Source organism: Sinocyclocheilus grahami, unplaced genomic scaffold (genome assembly GCF_001515645.1).
Source record: "Sinocyclocheilus grahami isolate Dianchi unplaced genomic scaffold, SAMN03320097.WGS_v1.1 scaffold5.1, whole genome shotgun sequence".
NCBI lineage: Eukaryota > Metazoa > Chordata > Actinopteri > Cypriniformes > Cyprinidae > Sinocyclocheilus > Sinocyclocheilus grahami.
Genome location: NW_015505184.1, coordinates 1157422 through 1174606, shown reverse-complemented (window position 1 = coordinate 1174606; position 17185 = coordinate 1157422). Strand labels below are relative to the sequence as shown.

At 35.3% G+C, this 17185-nt stretch overlaps 2 protein-coding genes across 2 annotated transcripts; both read left to right on the top strand.

Moving 5' to 3' along the window:
• On the top strand, positions 1–4487 carry LOC107585813 (ubiquitin thioesterase otulin-like). Its single transcript, XM_016272957.1, has 7 exons — positions 1–410; positions 1606–1812; positions 3112–3182; positions 3287–3393; positions 3459–3599; positions 3764–3880; positions 4458–4487. Exons 1-7 carry the CDS (start codon positions 217–219, stop codon positions 4485–4487), a joined length of 867 nt encoding a protein of 288 aa, XP_016128443.1. The 5' UTR covers positions 1–216.
• Positions 4488–5269: 782 nt separating this feature from the next.
• Positions 5270–16731, top strand: LOC107585803 (progressive ankylosis protein homolog B-like). The gene is made up of 8 exons (XM_016272952.1): positions 5270–5778; positions 8335–8551; positions 10867–10985; positions 12058–12147; positions 13456–13531; positions 13669–13792; positions 13925–14024; positions 15375–16731. The coding sequence occupies exons 1-8, from the start codon at positions 5683–5685 to the stop codon at positions 15501–15503; spliced, it is 951 nt and encodes a 316-aa protein (XP_016128438.1). The 5' UTR covers positions 5270–5682; the 3' UTR covers positions 15504–16731.
• Positions 16732–17185: the final 454 nt, after the last annotated feature.

The following is a 17185-nucleotide window of genomic DNA, read 5'->3' as shown; positions in this document are numbered from 1 at the left end:
TATCCTGCACAGCCTTGGCCTGAGCATCTTACTAGGGTCGGATGCCATGGGCTCTATTTTGGTCAGACTATTTTAAGTGTAAAATTCAAACACGTGTATCTCATTGGTCATATCCTGAAGTCAAACAAAACAGAAAAATGACAGACGGCTATAGGCCGAAGCCACAACTGTGATGTAAAGTAAATATAGATTTTTTATTCGACACCATGTGTCTCCATGGTGGTGATGGGGAATTGCTGTATGTCCACACCATCAGTCAACACTGAACAAACGGAATTTAATGGAGATCGGATAATGACCATTGCAACCAGTGCAGGGAACAATTTGGGACTTAATAAAAAGGACACAAACAGGACTCAGTACTGCACAAGGGTGTCATACCTTTACCACAAGGAATCTGATAATGAAGGGTAAGTTTATGTTTCTTTGAACTTGTGTTTTTCTTTTAACAATTCACAAAGACACAGAACAATAACAGTGTACAACTAAGACCTGCTCCATTGTTGCCAGATCTCGCTAGAACAACGGATACAAAACCAGCAAAAAGCAGACTATGCGTTTTAGTGTTTCTGGATAGAGTGTTAAAATATTTCTGATTAATTTTGTTGTATTTATTGTTGCATAAAATCGCATAAAACACAAAGGATAAGTAAATAGGCTATTATTTAATTATAATTAATATTTACAGCGATTAATGATGCTCATAATATACATTATTTATAGTATATTAGATTCGATTTATGACCCATATCATAAGCTTTGAAGTGAAGAAAATAAATGTTTGATTCTATTATTATGCTATGGGGACGCTAACAAGCCCAAATTAGCGACTTGTGTATCCACAAGAAGGCCCAAAAATTTGAAATGAAGGAATATTTGCTTGAACAAACAAGATTATCGTCGATTAATATAAGACGACATGGCAACAGTAACTAGCTGCGCGCCGGAAAACTACAATTCCCACAATCCTCTATTCACAGGAAGTATTGTATTCGTAGGCTTTACTTCTTGTAATCTTTCTATTTTGTAGTCCCTGTTCGGCAAGACAGTCAAAGCAGGTAAGTTATATAAAAGCGCCTTCAGCTGTTTTGTCTGAGGATGGTTAGTAAAACATTACATTGATTGTTACTATTGGTTGCGTTACTGATGCGGTTATATCACTGATGAGTTTGTGGAGTCTGACTGAATGCGGAAGTGTTCTGTTTGTTTTCTTTTGCTTGTCGCATAACTTGTTTCCATTGTGATGTGCAGAAGTGCAAGAGCAATGTTGTCACCTTCAAGCTGCACGTTTTATATTTAGTTTAATGTATATTTCCCCTCTGCATCAGCCCGCCATGCAGAGATGCAGGTTGAACGTCTCTGCACATGTGTTGTTATGATTCAGGTACGAAGGATGTGCAAAATCACTAAAGTCACCAAGTCAAAACCATGAATAAAACAGCAAAGTCTGCTTGTGATTCTGACCGACAGAGTAAAAAAGTCAAAACGAAATATATTTCCTTAATGCAAAATATAAATTGAGAAGTTATAAATGTAGTCCATTTGAACAGCTTATATCTAAGCATATGTTATTTCATGTTGAATATAACTGATCCTTCTCTTTAGATCGACACAGGGCACTCAAGGTCAGAAAGCAGATGTGAAGGGCCAGGCAGCTGGAAAAGATGCTTGTTCTCCTGGACCTGAGAGAAGCTCGGAGTCTTCCCACACTATGCAAAAACGTGCTCAGAAGGAGGCCAAATCTACTCATAGTGACAGTCATTCATCCCAGCAGGATCTGATGAAGACGCCGTCTGCTGAAGATGAAAAGGGGTATTGTTCCTGTCAATTCATCTCTTTCTGTGCATGCAGTATGGCTTTTGGGTTGTGACACTTTTTTTTTAAGTGTTCTTCAAGGCGAAGAGAAAAAAACAGTAGATAAAATGAATACTTGTAATTATGATTCTGGATGTCTGCTATTATGTGAAACTGAGGCTAAACTAGGTACATCATGTCAAGGGTTAAGACAAGTAATTTTGGAATACATTTACATTTCATTTGCATTTCAAATTTTCCTTTTGGATTTCATGATCACTTTTAGTGACATGCTTCACTCCGCACAAACCATTTTGGGAAGATGGCAGTTTCAATAATTAATAGCTTCTCTTTAGTCCATTTTAGTCTGTTTTAATTTACTAGTTTTATACACGGACAATTCACTATTATGAAATCCATAAATTTTTTTCCCAAATTATATTTTTCTGGATTCCATTTTAATGGTTAAATTTGTAATTAATTGAAACTTATACAATTTAACAACAGTATATTAAATTCATTCAATTTCTTGCCCTATAAAATATGTTTTATTTTTTACAATTCCATTTTTTTCCCCCTTCAAAATTCTGTGTTTCCGTCATAATATTTCTGGACTCCAAATTGTAATAACCAAAAAGCATGTCTAATTGTCTGAATTCATACATAAATGTTGTATTTTTTATATATATATTTTTTTTTCAATAATATGACCCTGTGACAGGTTTTATTTTTTCAGAAATGCAAACGCTGAAACGAGCGTCACAGCCTTGAGTTTGTATTAAATGAAACGGCACCATTTAGTCACACAGAGGCACTTGGTACATGCAGACTTCATATTCAAATAGCAGTCTTTTTGTGCTTCACACTGGTCCACACACTAGTAGACACTAGTCCATATCACATTTTGATTAATTGTACAGCCCTACTTTTGATTTATTCATCCAAAATGTGCCAAATTCCAAGACATTCCATGTTAAATTTCATTTTTATGAATGGATTCCACGATTCTGTCTGCATTTTCTGCATCACAGAAATCATAGGTCCCCATGTATCATATACGTATTTTGACCAAGTGAAGTATGCTTTGATATAAATTAATGTATCTTGCTAAGTAGAAAATGTCACTTTACAAGCAACAACAGTGTTTAGCTTAAAAAAACTTTTCTCATGTGCATCTCTCAATCACAGGCAGCTTTATGTGATGGGACATTTCTAAATATATGGTTACATGAAAAATATTATGCACTGTTTACTAGATTAAGGAAGTGACACAACTTACTATGCACCATTTTACAATGAGTCTTTGTTGTTTCATAGTGATGTGGACCTGTACAGAGGAGAAGAAGAAATTCATAAAGAGCTGCAAGACAAGCAGCAGTCAAAGCCGGGTAGTGCTCAGTTTTTGAAGAATGTTCAGTGTGTATTGAAATGTTGTAAGAGATTTCTGTGAGGTTGTTTTTGCCTGAGCTAGAGGTGTCTTTCTTCCCATCAGCGGCTGTTGGTGAGGCCCAGAGAAGCGTGTCAGCTGCCGAAGATCTTCAGACCTACAGTGAGAGAGAATGGAAAGGCAACACCACAAAAAGTCTGCTTATTCGAAAGGTGAGCCTGCTTCTTTCACACTTTACTGTAAGTGTTTCATTGCTTACACGTGCTTCTTTTTTTAGGGATATGAAGCAATAGCCAGTGAGTTCAATCTGCGCAGAGTAAGAGGTGATAACTATTGTGCATTAAGGGCGACACTCTTCCAGGTGCTCAGCCAGTCAAAACAGCTTCCTGCCTGGCTACATGACTCTGACATTAGCAAGGTAATTTAGCCTTATTGTGCTTAGACGTTAAGCATCCTCACTGATTCTGTACTTGCACAAAGCAGCATGACTTGATCATTATATTTTGCATATCAATATTGAATGTTATTATGTGTTAAATTAATTATTGATTATGAATATGCATTATGAATTTCCCATTATAGTGGCCAAAAGAAATTCAGTCTGATCAGGATTCCATTAAGGATTGGCAGTTTCCATTTGAAACTAGCAATAGCAAAGTGCAGCATCTTGAACAATGTCTGGAGCTACTGAAGAAAAGGGTAACATTTAATTTTTTCTTAATTGCTTAATGTATGAATATCTATAAACATCACTGTTCAAAAGTTTTGTGGGAAGATGTTTTAAATGTTTTTGAAAGGAGTCTCTAATGCTAACCAATGCTGCATTTATTTGATAAAAAATGCAATATTGTGACATTTTATTTTACTTTAAAATACAAAAAAAGCTGAAATTTTAACAGCCATTACTCCAGTCTTCAGTACCACTTGATCCTTCAGAAATCAATCTAATATGCTGCTTTGGTGCTCAAGAAAAAAAAATTGCTTTAATGTTTAAAACAATCAGTGTTGTTCTACTTAACGTGATACATTTTTTCAAAAAATGTTTTAATGAATATAAAGTTCAAAAGAACAGTATTTATGTGAACCAGAAATCTTTTGTAACAGTATAAATGTCCTTACTGTCACTATAATGACAGCAATAAAAAAATAAGATATTTTCAGCATTTCTGCTATAATTTCAACAAAGTTGAAAACTATGAAACTATGAAAAAATTGTTTTTATTAACAGAAACCAAGTGCGTTAATGTTTAATTAACCATGATTTATGTGGTTCCAGATATTTGAAGAACTGTATGTTCTTCAATAAAGAAAACAATAGTTATTAAGAGGGGAAAATATTTTATTAGTTTATATGTTCTTTTAGTATCTTTAATTAGTTTAAAGATAGATCATTTTAATATATTAATAGTGAATTCTGGTTAATTGGGACACTTTTATGCCAATAATTTCTAAGGCTATTTAAATGAATTATTCAAATTGCCTTATATTTCAAAGGTAATTTGAATAAACCTGAATGAATTCACCTATTTATTTAATTTAAAGTCATCCTGTGGCCCCTTTTCTGAGTTTGCTGACACCCTAATGGACCCCGGGCCCCCTGGTTGAGAGCTGTTTATTATATATCTATACAATACGCATGGCGCACAAAAGGAGATGTTAGTCAAAGTGACATCCTCTGTCACGCAAAAACCTGTACGATTGTCGTTTTTGGGTGAACGGTCCCTTTAATTGACAGTCTGTTAGGCAGCAGCGCGTCTCACAAGACTTGCCTGCTCTGCAGCCCCACCTGCTGGCCGACAAATAAGATGTTCGGTTTCACTGAGATTCATGAAAGCCACGTACAATTTTTCTAACGTTTAAGTCTCATTTTGATATTTTATTTATTGTGTTAACATTTCATGTCAAATGAACGTGTAGGCCTACACACAGATAAGATATAAGGACGAAGATTTCAACTCCCTGTGCCGTGCTCATCCCTCTCTAGCAAGCTCTTCTCTGAGAATGAACTCTATTTTAGACATCTGTGTGTTGTTCAGCAGTGTGTTGTTTTTCTGCACGCAGCAGGTGACGTTTAGAAGAGGAGTGGCTTTTATGCGCCGACCGTCCCCCACGTGTTGTTAGGGAAGGATGAGGATTTAAGTACAGTTAACCGAGTGGCCATCTACAGCAGAATAGCGCCTGGCCCAGCGACTCCATGCATACGGCTTTATACCTGTGCCGCACTTAATCGCCGCGGCCGATTATATGTATTTATTTTCCTCTCCACTGATGGGTGAACAATGGAGAAGCCGTCAGCAGAAATTTCTGGTGACCCTCCTATTTTCCCATGCACCAGATCATTGTTTATGATGCTGTTGTTGTGTAGGAGGGCAGGGACGGACCTGATCTCGGCTGATTTCTGCTAGAAAACACTCAGAACTCGACGGGCTGTGATCGGCCTCGCATCCTTCCAGATCCGAGCAGCTGATGTTGGCGGTGCTGCCGCTCTCCTCCAGGCGAACATGGTGAAATTCCCGGCGCTCACGCACTACTGGCCTCTCATCCGATTCCTGGTGCCGCTGGCCATAACCAACATAGCCATCGACCTCGGCGAACAGGCAAGTGTGAATGAATTGTGTGTTAAACACAGCGCTGCTTGACGTAAGATTGGTGGTGTATACTTGGAGCTGGACACTGCAGCAATGGCATCCCTCATCCACCCGTGCTCCTCGCTATAAGAGGTCTGTTTATTTGTGCCTTGCGAACATGTAATGCGTTGCCCACATAATGTATAGGATATAGGGCGACCCTGAGGTTTTATTTCTTTTAATGAATCGGTGAAACGGCGGCCCTTGGTAAACAAGGCATCATCACAAACAACATGAGCCGATCAGCTGTGTGTGTTCGTCAACAGCTGGCCATACAGCGCATCCAATAACATGTGTCACACTGAACAATGCAAAAGCAATCTGACTGAGAGTAATGTGCACTTTTGGATGGGCTGATTTTGTTGTCTCCTCTGCGTGAACTGGCCTTGTTTTTGTCAACCATTAACATATGTTGTGCACTTACAGTAGTTTTTATAGCAGTCATTATGTCTAAAATGGATTGGCTACAAAGACATATTTATTGTCATGTTAAACTCAAATAATTGTGATTTATTGAAAATTAACATTTAGAGAAAGACTGTAGTCTGTTTGACCAAACGATGTTTTCCGATATTCACCTTTTTCAGTTAAATCGGTTATCGGTTCTTCGATATTAGGTGTACAAATAAATGAATGCCATTATATAATAATGTATTGTTTGGATAAATATAACACTTTTAAAATAAAGTAATTTATTCTTCAGCATGAAATGTGTAACTCAATTACATAACAATATTTCAAATATTCATATTGTTTTATTTTTGTGGTAAAATAAAAAGTATTTTTTTGTGTGTGTCAAAAGCTAAAACAAAACTTTCAAATTGGTTATTAAAAACTTGGACATAAAAAATATCGGTCACACTTTATTTTAAGGTCCAATTCTCGCTATTAACAACCCATTAACTATGATGTTTGCCTCAATAAGCTACTAATTTGCTGTTTATTAATAGTTAGTAAGGTAGTTGTTAAGTTTAGGTATTGGGGATTAGGGATATAGAATATGGTCGTGCAGAACATGTGCTTTATAAGTACTAATAAACAGCTGATTAATAGACATGGTAATAAGCAACTAGTTAATAGTGAGAATTGGTCCCTATACTAAAGTGTTACCGAAATATCTGTATTGGTATTGCCCATAAAATGCAATATCGGTTTATCTTAGCTTTGTTGCAGTTGAGAGTTGTTGAGGAAATTAAATTTGCTGACGCAATCCCTCAGTTCTTAGTGACAAATTAGTTTTTTTATTTTTTTTTTTACATAAAATTAGAATGGATTTGATGGACACAACTCGCTACACTGAAGAAAACATTGCCATTCGATTTTTGTTAGATACAAATTTATTTTTCAGAATCACTAATGGCATACAGAAGAAATGTGAGCAGGAACCGTAAGAGCACGTCTGCCCACAGTAACAGACAATCATCTCACTGCACATTGTTCTTAGGCGTTGGAGATGAAGTGGCAGACAAAGAGTCAGAGTCAGAAGAAGGCAGCAGATAAGGAGAAGAACCCTCCATTCACACATCCTTTTGACTTGATCTGTTATTGTACAGGTCTTGCTGCTTCCTATCAATTCTGTGACTGACTATCTACTGTTGTATCGTCCAAATGAAATCTTAAGATTTAAACATAAGCATTATTCTCCTGCAACAAGTATTACAGAATGGTGCCACCACGTTAGAGTCAAGGACAGGGCAGAAAAGTTTATTCATTAGTGCAATAACACCCACAGCTGTAGAGCAAGTAGAACTTATGTACATCTCAGCATTTTCCAACAGGTTTGACATCTGACACATTGCCAAATCACCTTCTCATGTGTTGATGGGGATATATTCTGGCATGTGACAATAAAGCTGTAAAATTGTTCGTAATACAGTTAGTCATCATTGAGATTATTTGTAGTTACTGTAGCTCCACATTATTCAAGATTACAATGGCTCTTGTTTCTGATGATAGTTTACAGGTGTTTCTCTCAAGAAAGGTCCATGAATGAATGTAATTTTATAACAAGTCTTCCTCTTTCTGCGTGACACTGTTGCTTAATCATGTTTAGACATCTGACACATGGTGCATTGTGACACTGTGAAGTTTGTACTTTCGCGCATGTGTGGCTTTAAAAGACAGAAACACTGTTAAGAGTAAATTCTGGGTAAGTGGTCCAATATAGCAAACTGGTGCTCGGATCTGGATCTTTTTCTAGGGGACATGCCATGAAAAGCATTTAGTCAGTTGATACAGGGGTAGTGTTGTATATCTTGGGAATAAAACCCTCTTTGTGTAGAGGAATCGCATGAGGAGTGATAGTTTGTCCTATCACCCTTTCAATTCATCCCTCAACATCAGAAATTAGGTTATGTTTTAGACAAACCTAAATCTAGATTTAGTGTGGAATAATTTTCTAGATCTATATTAAATCTATATCTATATTGTCTAAATTTTTTTATCACTCTACTAGCCCGTCTTGTACAATGCTAAAAAAAAATATAGATTTGGATGCATTTTTATCATTTCTCTCTTCCTCTACAGGCTTTGAACAGGGGTATTGCAACAGTTAAAGAGGATGCAGTAGAAATGCTGGCCAGCTATGGTTTGGCCTACTCCCTCATGAAGTTCTTCACTGGCCCTATGAGCGATTTCAAGAACGTAGGGCTGGTGTTTGTCAACAGTAAACGGGACAGAACCAAGGCAGTCCTCTGTATGGTCACCGCAGGAGCCGTGGCTATCATTTTCCACACTCTTATTGGTCAGTCTGCCAGTTTATTATTTCCTCACATATGCCTCTGGTCTTGCATGACTAGTTTGTACTACATGTACAGGGAACACCGCTTTGTTTTTCACTTTTCCAAACAAACGTGTCATGGTGGTAGACTTAGTAAGCAATGTTATGACTGGAGAAGGACCTCCTTTTAGCTCAAGTGGTCTGAATCACTCAAACCGCACTCATCTCGGCAGATGCATCCATTCTCGGGGGAAAAAAAACTCATTACACAAAGGAACATTTTATTCCAAGCACGGTCTCATCTGCTGTGTTGACGCAAGGGCTTTTTTGCCAGGTTACTACATGCCTGTTCTGTGTACTCTGAGAATGGAGAGGCGTCTCCCAAACAAACTCTATTCAAACTCACAGGGGTAGCTCGCCATTTATTTTCGGATTTTTGTTCACCCTCTATGATTATATTGTCATTAAACAAATTGTGCAAAATACTGCACTCCTACTCCGCAGGAAATAATTTCTGCCACCCATATTTACCCAATTACAAATACTTAAGTTCGTGGGATGTGGTTAAAAATGGTTTAGTCATCATGAAACAGTGTATTTATACAATCTAATCCAAAAATTAGTTTGAAGAATAAAGTATATTTATCTTGAATATCTCCGTTTCTGTAGCTCAAATATATTTGCATTTACACAAATAGCCATTTACATACGAAGCAAGAAATCAGAGCCATTTCCAGCCGCTCAGCAGTACCCATATGGCAGTTACTGCTATGAGTACATTGAGAAAGAATGTAACCCCGAGGGATAAAGGATACAAACCAGCACCTTCTTGGAAGAAGGCATGCATTTTTAACCACTAAGCCACCACCTGTCCGCCATACATAATGATGTGCTTTTAAATTAAGAAGTTATGGTGTGTTAGCATAACATGGACACTCTCCATCATCTTGAGTGTGGTCTCAGTTATATTATGGTCGTTTGCGCAGTCAGAGAGTTTGGTAGAGCTGTGTCATCCATCTGTGGATCACGTCACTGCACACATTCCTGAGAAAAGGGGGGAAAAACAGGAGAAATGGGAGAGATGAGAACTTCTGTATTATTATATTATATTATATATTTTGTTATATTATGTTAGAACTTTTACATCCTTGCATTTTATTTGTTCTAGTTTTAACAGCAAAGCCATCATGTCATATTGTATTATATTATATTATATATTTTGTTATATTATATTAGAACTTTTACATCCTTGCATTTGATTTGTTCTAGTTTTAACAGCAAAGTCATCATGTCATATTATATTATATTATATTTAGTGCTGTCAAACAATTAATCGTGATTAATCGCATCCAAAATAAAAGTTTTTGTTTAGATAGTATGTGTGTGTACTGTGTATATTTATTATGTATATAAATACACATACATGCATGTATATATTTAACAAAAATGTTATGTTTATATATTAAATATATTTATATATATATGTAATATACATTATATGAATATATATAATCTAGATCTGTATAATAAAGAATATATACTGTATGGGTGTGTATTTATATATGCATAATAAATACACAGTACACTCACATATACTATCTAAACAAAAACTTTTATTTTGGATGCGATTAATCGTTTGACAGCACTAATTATATTATATTATATTGTATTGTATTGTATTGTATTGTATTGTTTTATTATCCATCCATTCTCTATTTTCTATGTAGGTTTGTGGGAATGCTGAAGCCTTTCCTAGCAATATATTTCATTTCATTTTATCACATTACATTACATCTTTTATTGTATTATATTAGAACTTTTGTATCCTTGCATTTTATTTGTTCTAGTTTTAACAGCAAAGCCATCCTTTTACATTGCATTACATTGTTATGTTATGTTATATTCTTATCCATCCATTCTCTATGTTCTGTGTAGGGTTGTGGGAATACTTTTATTTTATTTTTGTTTTATTTTATTTTTTAATTTAAGTTTTATTTTGTTTTATTATATTACATTACATTATATTACATTATATATTTTGTTATATTACAACTTTTGTATCCTTGCATTTTATTTTATTTGTTCTAATTTTAACAAAAAGCCATCCTGTTTTATAATTATTATATTATATTATATTATATTATATTATTTAATTTAATTTAATTTAATTTAATTTAATTTAATTTAATTTAATTTAATTTAATTTAATTTTCATTTCATTTCTCTGTCCTTGCATGTTATTTGTGCCAGTTTTGGCAGCAAAGCCATCATGTTGAATATTATGTTTTATTATATTATTGATTATATTACATATTAATCTGGTTATTTCTTGTCCTTAGCATACACAAGTCTGGGCTATTACATCATTAACAAACTGCATCATGTGGATGAGACTGTGGGGAGTAAGACCCGGAGGGCGTTTCTCTATCTGGCTGCTTTTCCTTTACTTGACGCCATGGTGAGTGTATCGTGACGTCTCATCCCTGGATATTTAGCTGTAATGTCATAATGTGCTCTTGCTCTGACCGTCAGATCTGGCTCGCCTGCCTGGCACAGATGGCAGAGAGTATGTGTGTGTAAGTGTGCGTGGTAAGGCCAGGCATCAGAGCCTATTCAGATCTGGAAACCCATCAAGCTCCTTTGGATGAATAACAGCCCACGCGAACATCCTGTGCCTGTCAATGGAGGTTAAGCTGCAGCAGTGTTTTGTTTAAAGAGTTAAGTCTGGAGAGAGCGGACCCTGTTAACAGGGGGTACATGACCCCTAGGGGATGAAATGTGGCATTGCAGGGGGGTTGCCAATTATTGCTTGATTTATTTTTTTTACTTTTTTTTTTATTGTGAACAAATACAAATTTACATTAAAGAAAAATATAGTAAAACTAAAATTAAGAAGCTAAAGTTCTGCAAAATTTCCTAAGAATCCTTAAAAATGAATCCACAAAAATATTAAGCTTGTTTTGAACTAGCAACATATGAGCAACATATTAGAATGATTTCTAAAGGATCATGTGACACTGAAGACTGGATTAATGGCTGCTGAAGATTCAGCTTTTCAATCACAGGGATAATCTGATAATATTTTTCACAATATTGCTGTTGTTACTGAATTTTTGATCAAATGAATGCAATAAAAAATCCAAACCAAGACATTTGAACATTATTGTATACTGTAATATAAAACTCATGAATAATGCTTTAATGGCTTTGCAAGGGTTACCATCAATGTAGTACCAAAAATGGTGCTATAGGACCAGGGGGGTGGTAAGGGGGGGTGAGGGTTAGGACAATTCCAAGGGCCCGATGCGGGAGGGGATCCCCGGAACGCGATTACTACGGGGGGGGCTCTAATGCTCAAAATGCTGTTCAGGGGGCCCAGAAACTTTATCGGCACCCCTGTATAGGACTAAAATACACCCAGAATTTAATATAATATGTAACGGGGGTCCCTGTTCCATCTCTCACTATCCATTAACGGGATTAGCATATTGTATTGTGTAAGTTAGTGTGACAGTTATCTGTGGTTTCAGGCCTGGACTCATGCTGGAATCCTTCTGAAGCACAAGCACAGTTTCCTGGTGGGATGTGCGTCTATTTCTGATGTTATTGCACAGGTATGTGTTAGATTCATCAAATCAGCATTTCATTGCTTGATTATTGATGTCTTCTTATACTCTTTTCCTGTATTGGTATGTTTATAAGAATGTGAATATGGTTGTGTATGAAGGATAATTGAAGGCGAAGATTATGGGTTATCATAGTCGCGGTGTAATTTGTTTTTATTAATGATGTATTTGGGTTTGAATTAATAATAGAGTCTGTATGTGCCACAAGAACGGCTATATTTATCACTGTCATTGTAATCAGGTTACACGGTTGTGCATAGAAAGTACAGTTTTCACAAATAATATTTCACTCTTAATGAAATCAGAAAAGCATAATCAAAATAGCAAAAATATTTAATAAAGTCGTAAGACACAGGACATACACTGTTGTTTAAAACGTTTGGGGTTGGTTTTTGTTCACCAAGGCTGTATTTATTTTTACAGTAATAAAATAGTCATTTTTATTTAAAATAAATGTTTTCTATTTTAATATCTTAAAATGTAATTTATTCCTGTGATGGCAAAGCTGAGTTTTCAGAATCCATTGCTCCAGTCTTCAGTGTCACATAATCTTTCAGAAATCATTATAATATGCTGATTTGCTGCTCAAGAGTCATTTCTTCTTATTATTAATGTTGAAAATGTTGTGCTGATTAATATTTGAAACTGATTTTCTTTTATTTTTCTTTGAAAATTCCAAAAACAGCATTTTTTTTAAATAGAAATTTTTGTTGCATTTTAAATTTGCATTTACATTTAGTCATTTAGCAGATGCTTTTATCCAAAGCGACTTACAAATGAGGACAAAGGAAGCAATCAAAATCAACAAAAGAGCAATGATATACAAGTGCTATAATACACATGGCAAGGTTTATATAATAAATAAAAAGAAAACCGATAGAATAGAAAAAGAATAGAGCAAGCTAGTGTTAGAGGCCTCTTTTTTTTGCTTTTTGTTAATTGTATAATAAATAAAAAGAAAACAAATAGAATATGATAAAAGAACAGAGAAGCGAGTGTTATTTTTTTAAAGAAAACAAGTAGTTAGTAAATGAATAAGTGCAAGTCTAATATTCATTCTAAATTCATTTTAAATGTCTACTGTCACTTTTGATCAAATTAATGTGTCCTTGTAGTAGTCTATATTGAACTTTGTGAATGTCCTATGTTCTAATTCTGTGGAAATCTGCGGACCTTTCTGCAAAGTTCTGTCGCTGCACATTCTCAAAAATGCATGATTCAAGTTCTGATGTGCAGTGCATTATCAAATGGACAGATGGTCTTAGGAGGACCGGTTGCTCTTTGAAAATGCCTTTTGAAAAGTCAAAGGTCAAGAGTGGTCATGCTTCACTTACAATGCCTCAAGGCCTACAGAAACTGAGAGAGAAAGAACCACAATGTATTTAATTTAACCATCCAATTTAATTGCACTTCATTTTTATGATATAACAGTACTATAGCAATGAGTGGGATGTAAAATATGTTTTCACATGATTGCTTGAGACCAGCTTTGCATGTACTGTTTTTTATCCTCAGTGACGATTCGTGCTCACCTGACTGGTTGGCTCATGACCCTGAAGAAGACCTTTGTCCTGGCGCCCAGCTCTGTCCTCCGCATCATTGTCCTCATTACCAGTCTCATAGTCCTGCCTTACATGGGGTAAGTGTGTTGTGCTTGACTGTACTCACTACTCGTATATAGGTCATTAGTCGTTGTACTTCAGTGCATCAAATTGTATAATAAAATCAGTTAGACTGAATTTAAAAGCTTTCTGTGCTTCAATTTGTGCAGGGTACATGGAGCCACACTTGGTGTTGGATCCCTGCTGGCTGGTTTCCTTGGGGAGTCTACTATGGTTGCAATCGCAGCATGTTATGTCTACCGAAAACAGGTACGATAACACAGAAGCCTGTAGGTTTTTTCTTATGATAAAACTGCTTTCTGTTTGATGTGAATACAACAAAAGGGCATTAACAATATAATCAAGCACCTTTTAACAATACATCAGTGTAATGCTGTGGCAACTCCACAGATATGAATCTACAAACATGTTCATTTCAATAGTATATTGTATATTTTAAGCGTAAGCACATACAGGAGAGTGAGGGTAGTTATTTCAATAACTATAAGGTCTTGAGTCAAAAGTCCAGTTACATAAATGTGCTTTCTCTATCAGGGGTTTTGTATGCCGGTTTCAAAGTTCAATATTTCAGTCTTCCAAACTAAACTTTTTTTAAACACAATAAAAAACACTGACATATAAGGCAAGGGTCAACTATATTATGAAGGTAGATTTTATTAACCTAAATGCTGAACTGTGTTCTTAGAACAAATATTTTTTACCCCCATATATTTCAGTTTGAGATCAATTTGTCTATTTATATGGGGGCAGATTGTCATATATTTTAATTGCTGTAATTTTATACAATTCATTAAATAGTGTAGCTGTCTGTCTGTTAAAGCAATGGTTTTTATACACTACTGTTCAAAAATTTGGGGTTAGTATGATTTTTTTTTAAGAAATTGATTCATTTATTCAGCAAAGATTCATTAATTTGATCATACATGACAGTAAGGACATTGATGATGTTACAAAAGATTTCTATTTCAAGAAATGCTGTTCTTTATTTCTCTATTCATGAAAGAATCCTGATTAAATGTTTCACATTTGACAGTTTTCAGCATTGATAATAAGAAATGTTTCTTGAGCACCAATTTAGCATGTGAACACTAAATATTTTGCCATCACATGAATACATTGCATTTTAAAATATATTAAAATAGAAACCAGTTATTTTAAGTTGAAATAATATTTTACAATCTTACTGTATTTTTGATCAAATAAATGCAGCCCTGGTAAACATAAGAGAAAAAGTTTAAATAAATAAATATTTGTAAACTTTTAAACAGCAGTGCACGTTACACTTTACATTTTAGTTATTTCATGAAATTTTACTGAAATCCCATTAAATTATATGATTTCACAACTCCATATAGTGTGACAACACACCCCACTTTTGATTTTTAAATTCAATTTTAATTTTACAAGCTCCACCACACATATTTTATTGAAAAACCTTTGCAAATCATTCTTTCTTAAACTATTCCACTTCAGTATAACAAATTATGTAATAATTGTTTTTATGAATGATTTAACCAATATTTGTTTGGTCTGTGTTTCATAAATGGAGCCCAGTGTGTTGGGGAAATATGATTAGCATTTTTCTTTCTGCCCACACAGAAGAAAAAGAAAGACTCTGATGAAGACATGACCATCGACGGGGAGGACTCTGCCCCCATGAACGAGGTCAGGGCCGGGGGCCGCATGGACGACATCGTGGAGTTGAGAGAAGAGGATGAGGAAGACTGAGCAGTGGATTCTAGGTTGAGCGGGATGCGTTGTGGGAATCAGGGCCTTCTTGCTTTCTCGGGCAGTGTTCTTATTGCTTACTGTCCCCTGCTGCCGCCTTTCCCTCCTGCCGAAGCGAGAGCCCAGCTCACCTTTTCAGTGTGTGCACAGTTCAAATAAACACAGACTACAGTCGTCTGCTGCAGCATATCTATGTTACAGTACACACGCTGACATACAAATGCGTACATGCGTCTTCCAGCTGCCGTCGGGAGATTTTATTTTCTGATGCAGGACAGTGAAGATATTGTTCTGTACCAAAGCAATGTTGTGCATTAACTGCTATTTTTTCTGTATGCTGATCTTTAATGTGCTGCCGTCCTACACGTTTTGAATCTTCAAAGGAAAGACTACACTAAATGCAGTTACATCATCCGCTTGGAATGTATTTTCTGTCTCCTCTTCTTCTTTTTTACTTCTAATATTTAACAGACAGGACAGACTTGATGCGATTTTTGAGATCCAGAGGCGGTGACCTGTGTTACTGCACAGTTTCAACATGTTTTTTTCTTTCTTTTTTTGGCTTTTATCATTACAAGTAATGTCAACAGAGGATATAAATATATATATATATTACAGATTTTTATTGGAATTGAGAATTAATTTGATGGACATCTTAGAAAAGAAACAGTTTCAGAGTGACAAATGGTTGAAGTTTATGGGTCATCTAGAGAGGACCTATTTTTTTTAAATATAAGTACCATATGTTGTAGGTGTATAAAATATGATCATTTTGTATGGGTGATGTTGTGACCCCTGTATATTGTAGGAAAAGAAAGAATTGGCTTAAGTGTTTTCATAATTACGTCTATTGAAGTATTTTTTGTTTTGTCTTAATTTATTTTGGGCATTCATTTTGTATCTCAGGATGTTCGTGATGGAAAATATTAAAGTAATATAAAGTCTGAATAATGATCCCTCCCTAATGAGCAGTTTTTCAAGTTTCTCCATGGGACAAAGATACACACAGCTTCTAAGGATGTTTTAAGCCGGCGTTTGTTTCATTTTGATTATAGTAAAGTCTGGCTGAGCTTGTTCTGTATTTGAGATTTCCTGCACAATGCAAAGTCATGATAGAACATTTATTACAGTTTCAGAAGTCTTCAGTCCTCTCATTAAACAGTGAAAATGTGGTTTGAAGGGGTCTGTGGTGAGGTTCTTGTGTTCTGTCTACTATTAAAAGAAGGTAAGAGTGTGTTTGTCTCTTTTACTGCAGTTGGTGAGAAGTCTGCAACACAGAAAACGGAGAATTATCCTCTAGATGTCACATATATGGAGTCTGACTAATAGGGAACTAAATTAGGTCAAATTTACCACATTTGCAATGTGATTAAAATGAGAGCGAATACATTGATTTCATAGCGGTGAAATGACGCCCCCTATCGTGGGGGGGTTAAGTAGTTACAATATTCTACTTAATATCTTGATTAAAACCATAAGACTGGGAATGTTTCTTCTGGTAGCATCTTACCATAATGTTAAATTCATTTACAGTAATGAATGCATTACGTGTCATAGACTAACAATTTTTCAGCATTTAATTTAATATATACATATAATAATACTTAATTTAACATTAGTAAACTTAATATGAAAAAAAACATTACTTATTAGTTAACATTTAATAGATTTCTTAGATTTTT

What these genes read in the sequence shown, in the direction of transcription:
- LOC107585803 (XM_016272952.1), top strand. Translation starts at nt 5,683, where the DNA reads ATGGTGAAATTCCCGGCGCTCACGCACTACTGGCCTCTCATCCGATTC. An exon ending in CCATCGACCTCGGCGAACAG is followed by an intron (nt 5,779 to 8,334) that starts GCAAGTGTGAAT and finishes CTTCCTCTACAG; the next exon opens with GCTTTGAACAGGGGTATTGC. An exon ending in ATAGTCCTGCCTTACATGGG is followed by an intron (nt 13,793 to 13,924) that starts GTAAGTGTGTTG and finishes CAATTTGTGCAG; the next exon opens with GGTACATGGAGCCACACTTG.
- LOC107585813 (XM_016272957.1), top strand. Translation starts at nt 217, where the DNA reads ATGGTGGTGATGGGGAATTGCTGTATGTCCACACCATCAGTCAACACT. An exon ending in AAGGAATCTGATAATGAAGG is followed by an intron (nt 411 to 1,605) that starts GTAAGTTTATGT and finishes CCTTCTCTTTAG; the next exon opens with ATCGACACAGGGCACTCAAG. An exon ending in ATGACTCTGACATTAGCAAG is followed by an intron (nt 3,600 to 3,763) that starts GTAATTTAGCCT and finishes TTCCCATTATAG; the next exon opens with TGGCCAAAAGAAATTCAGTC.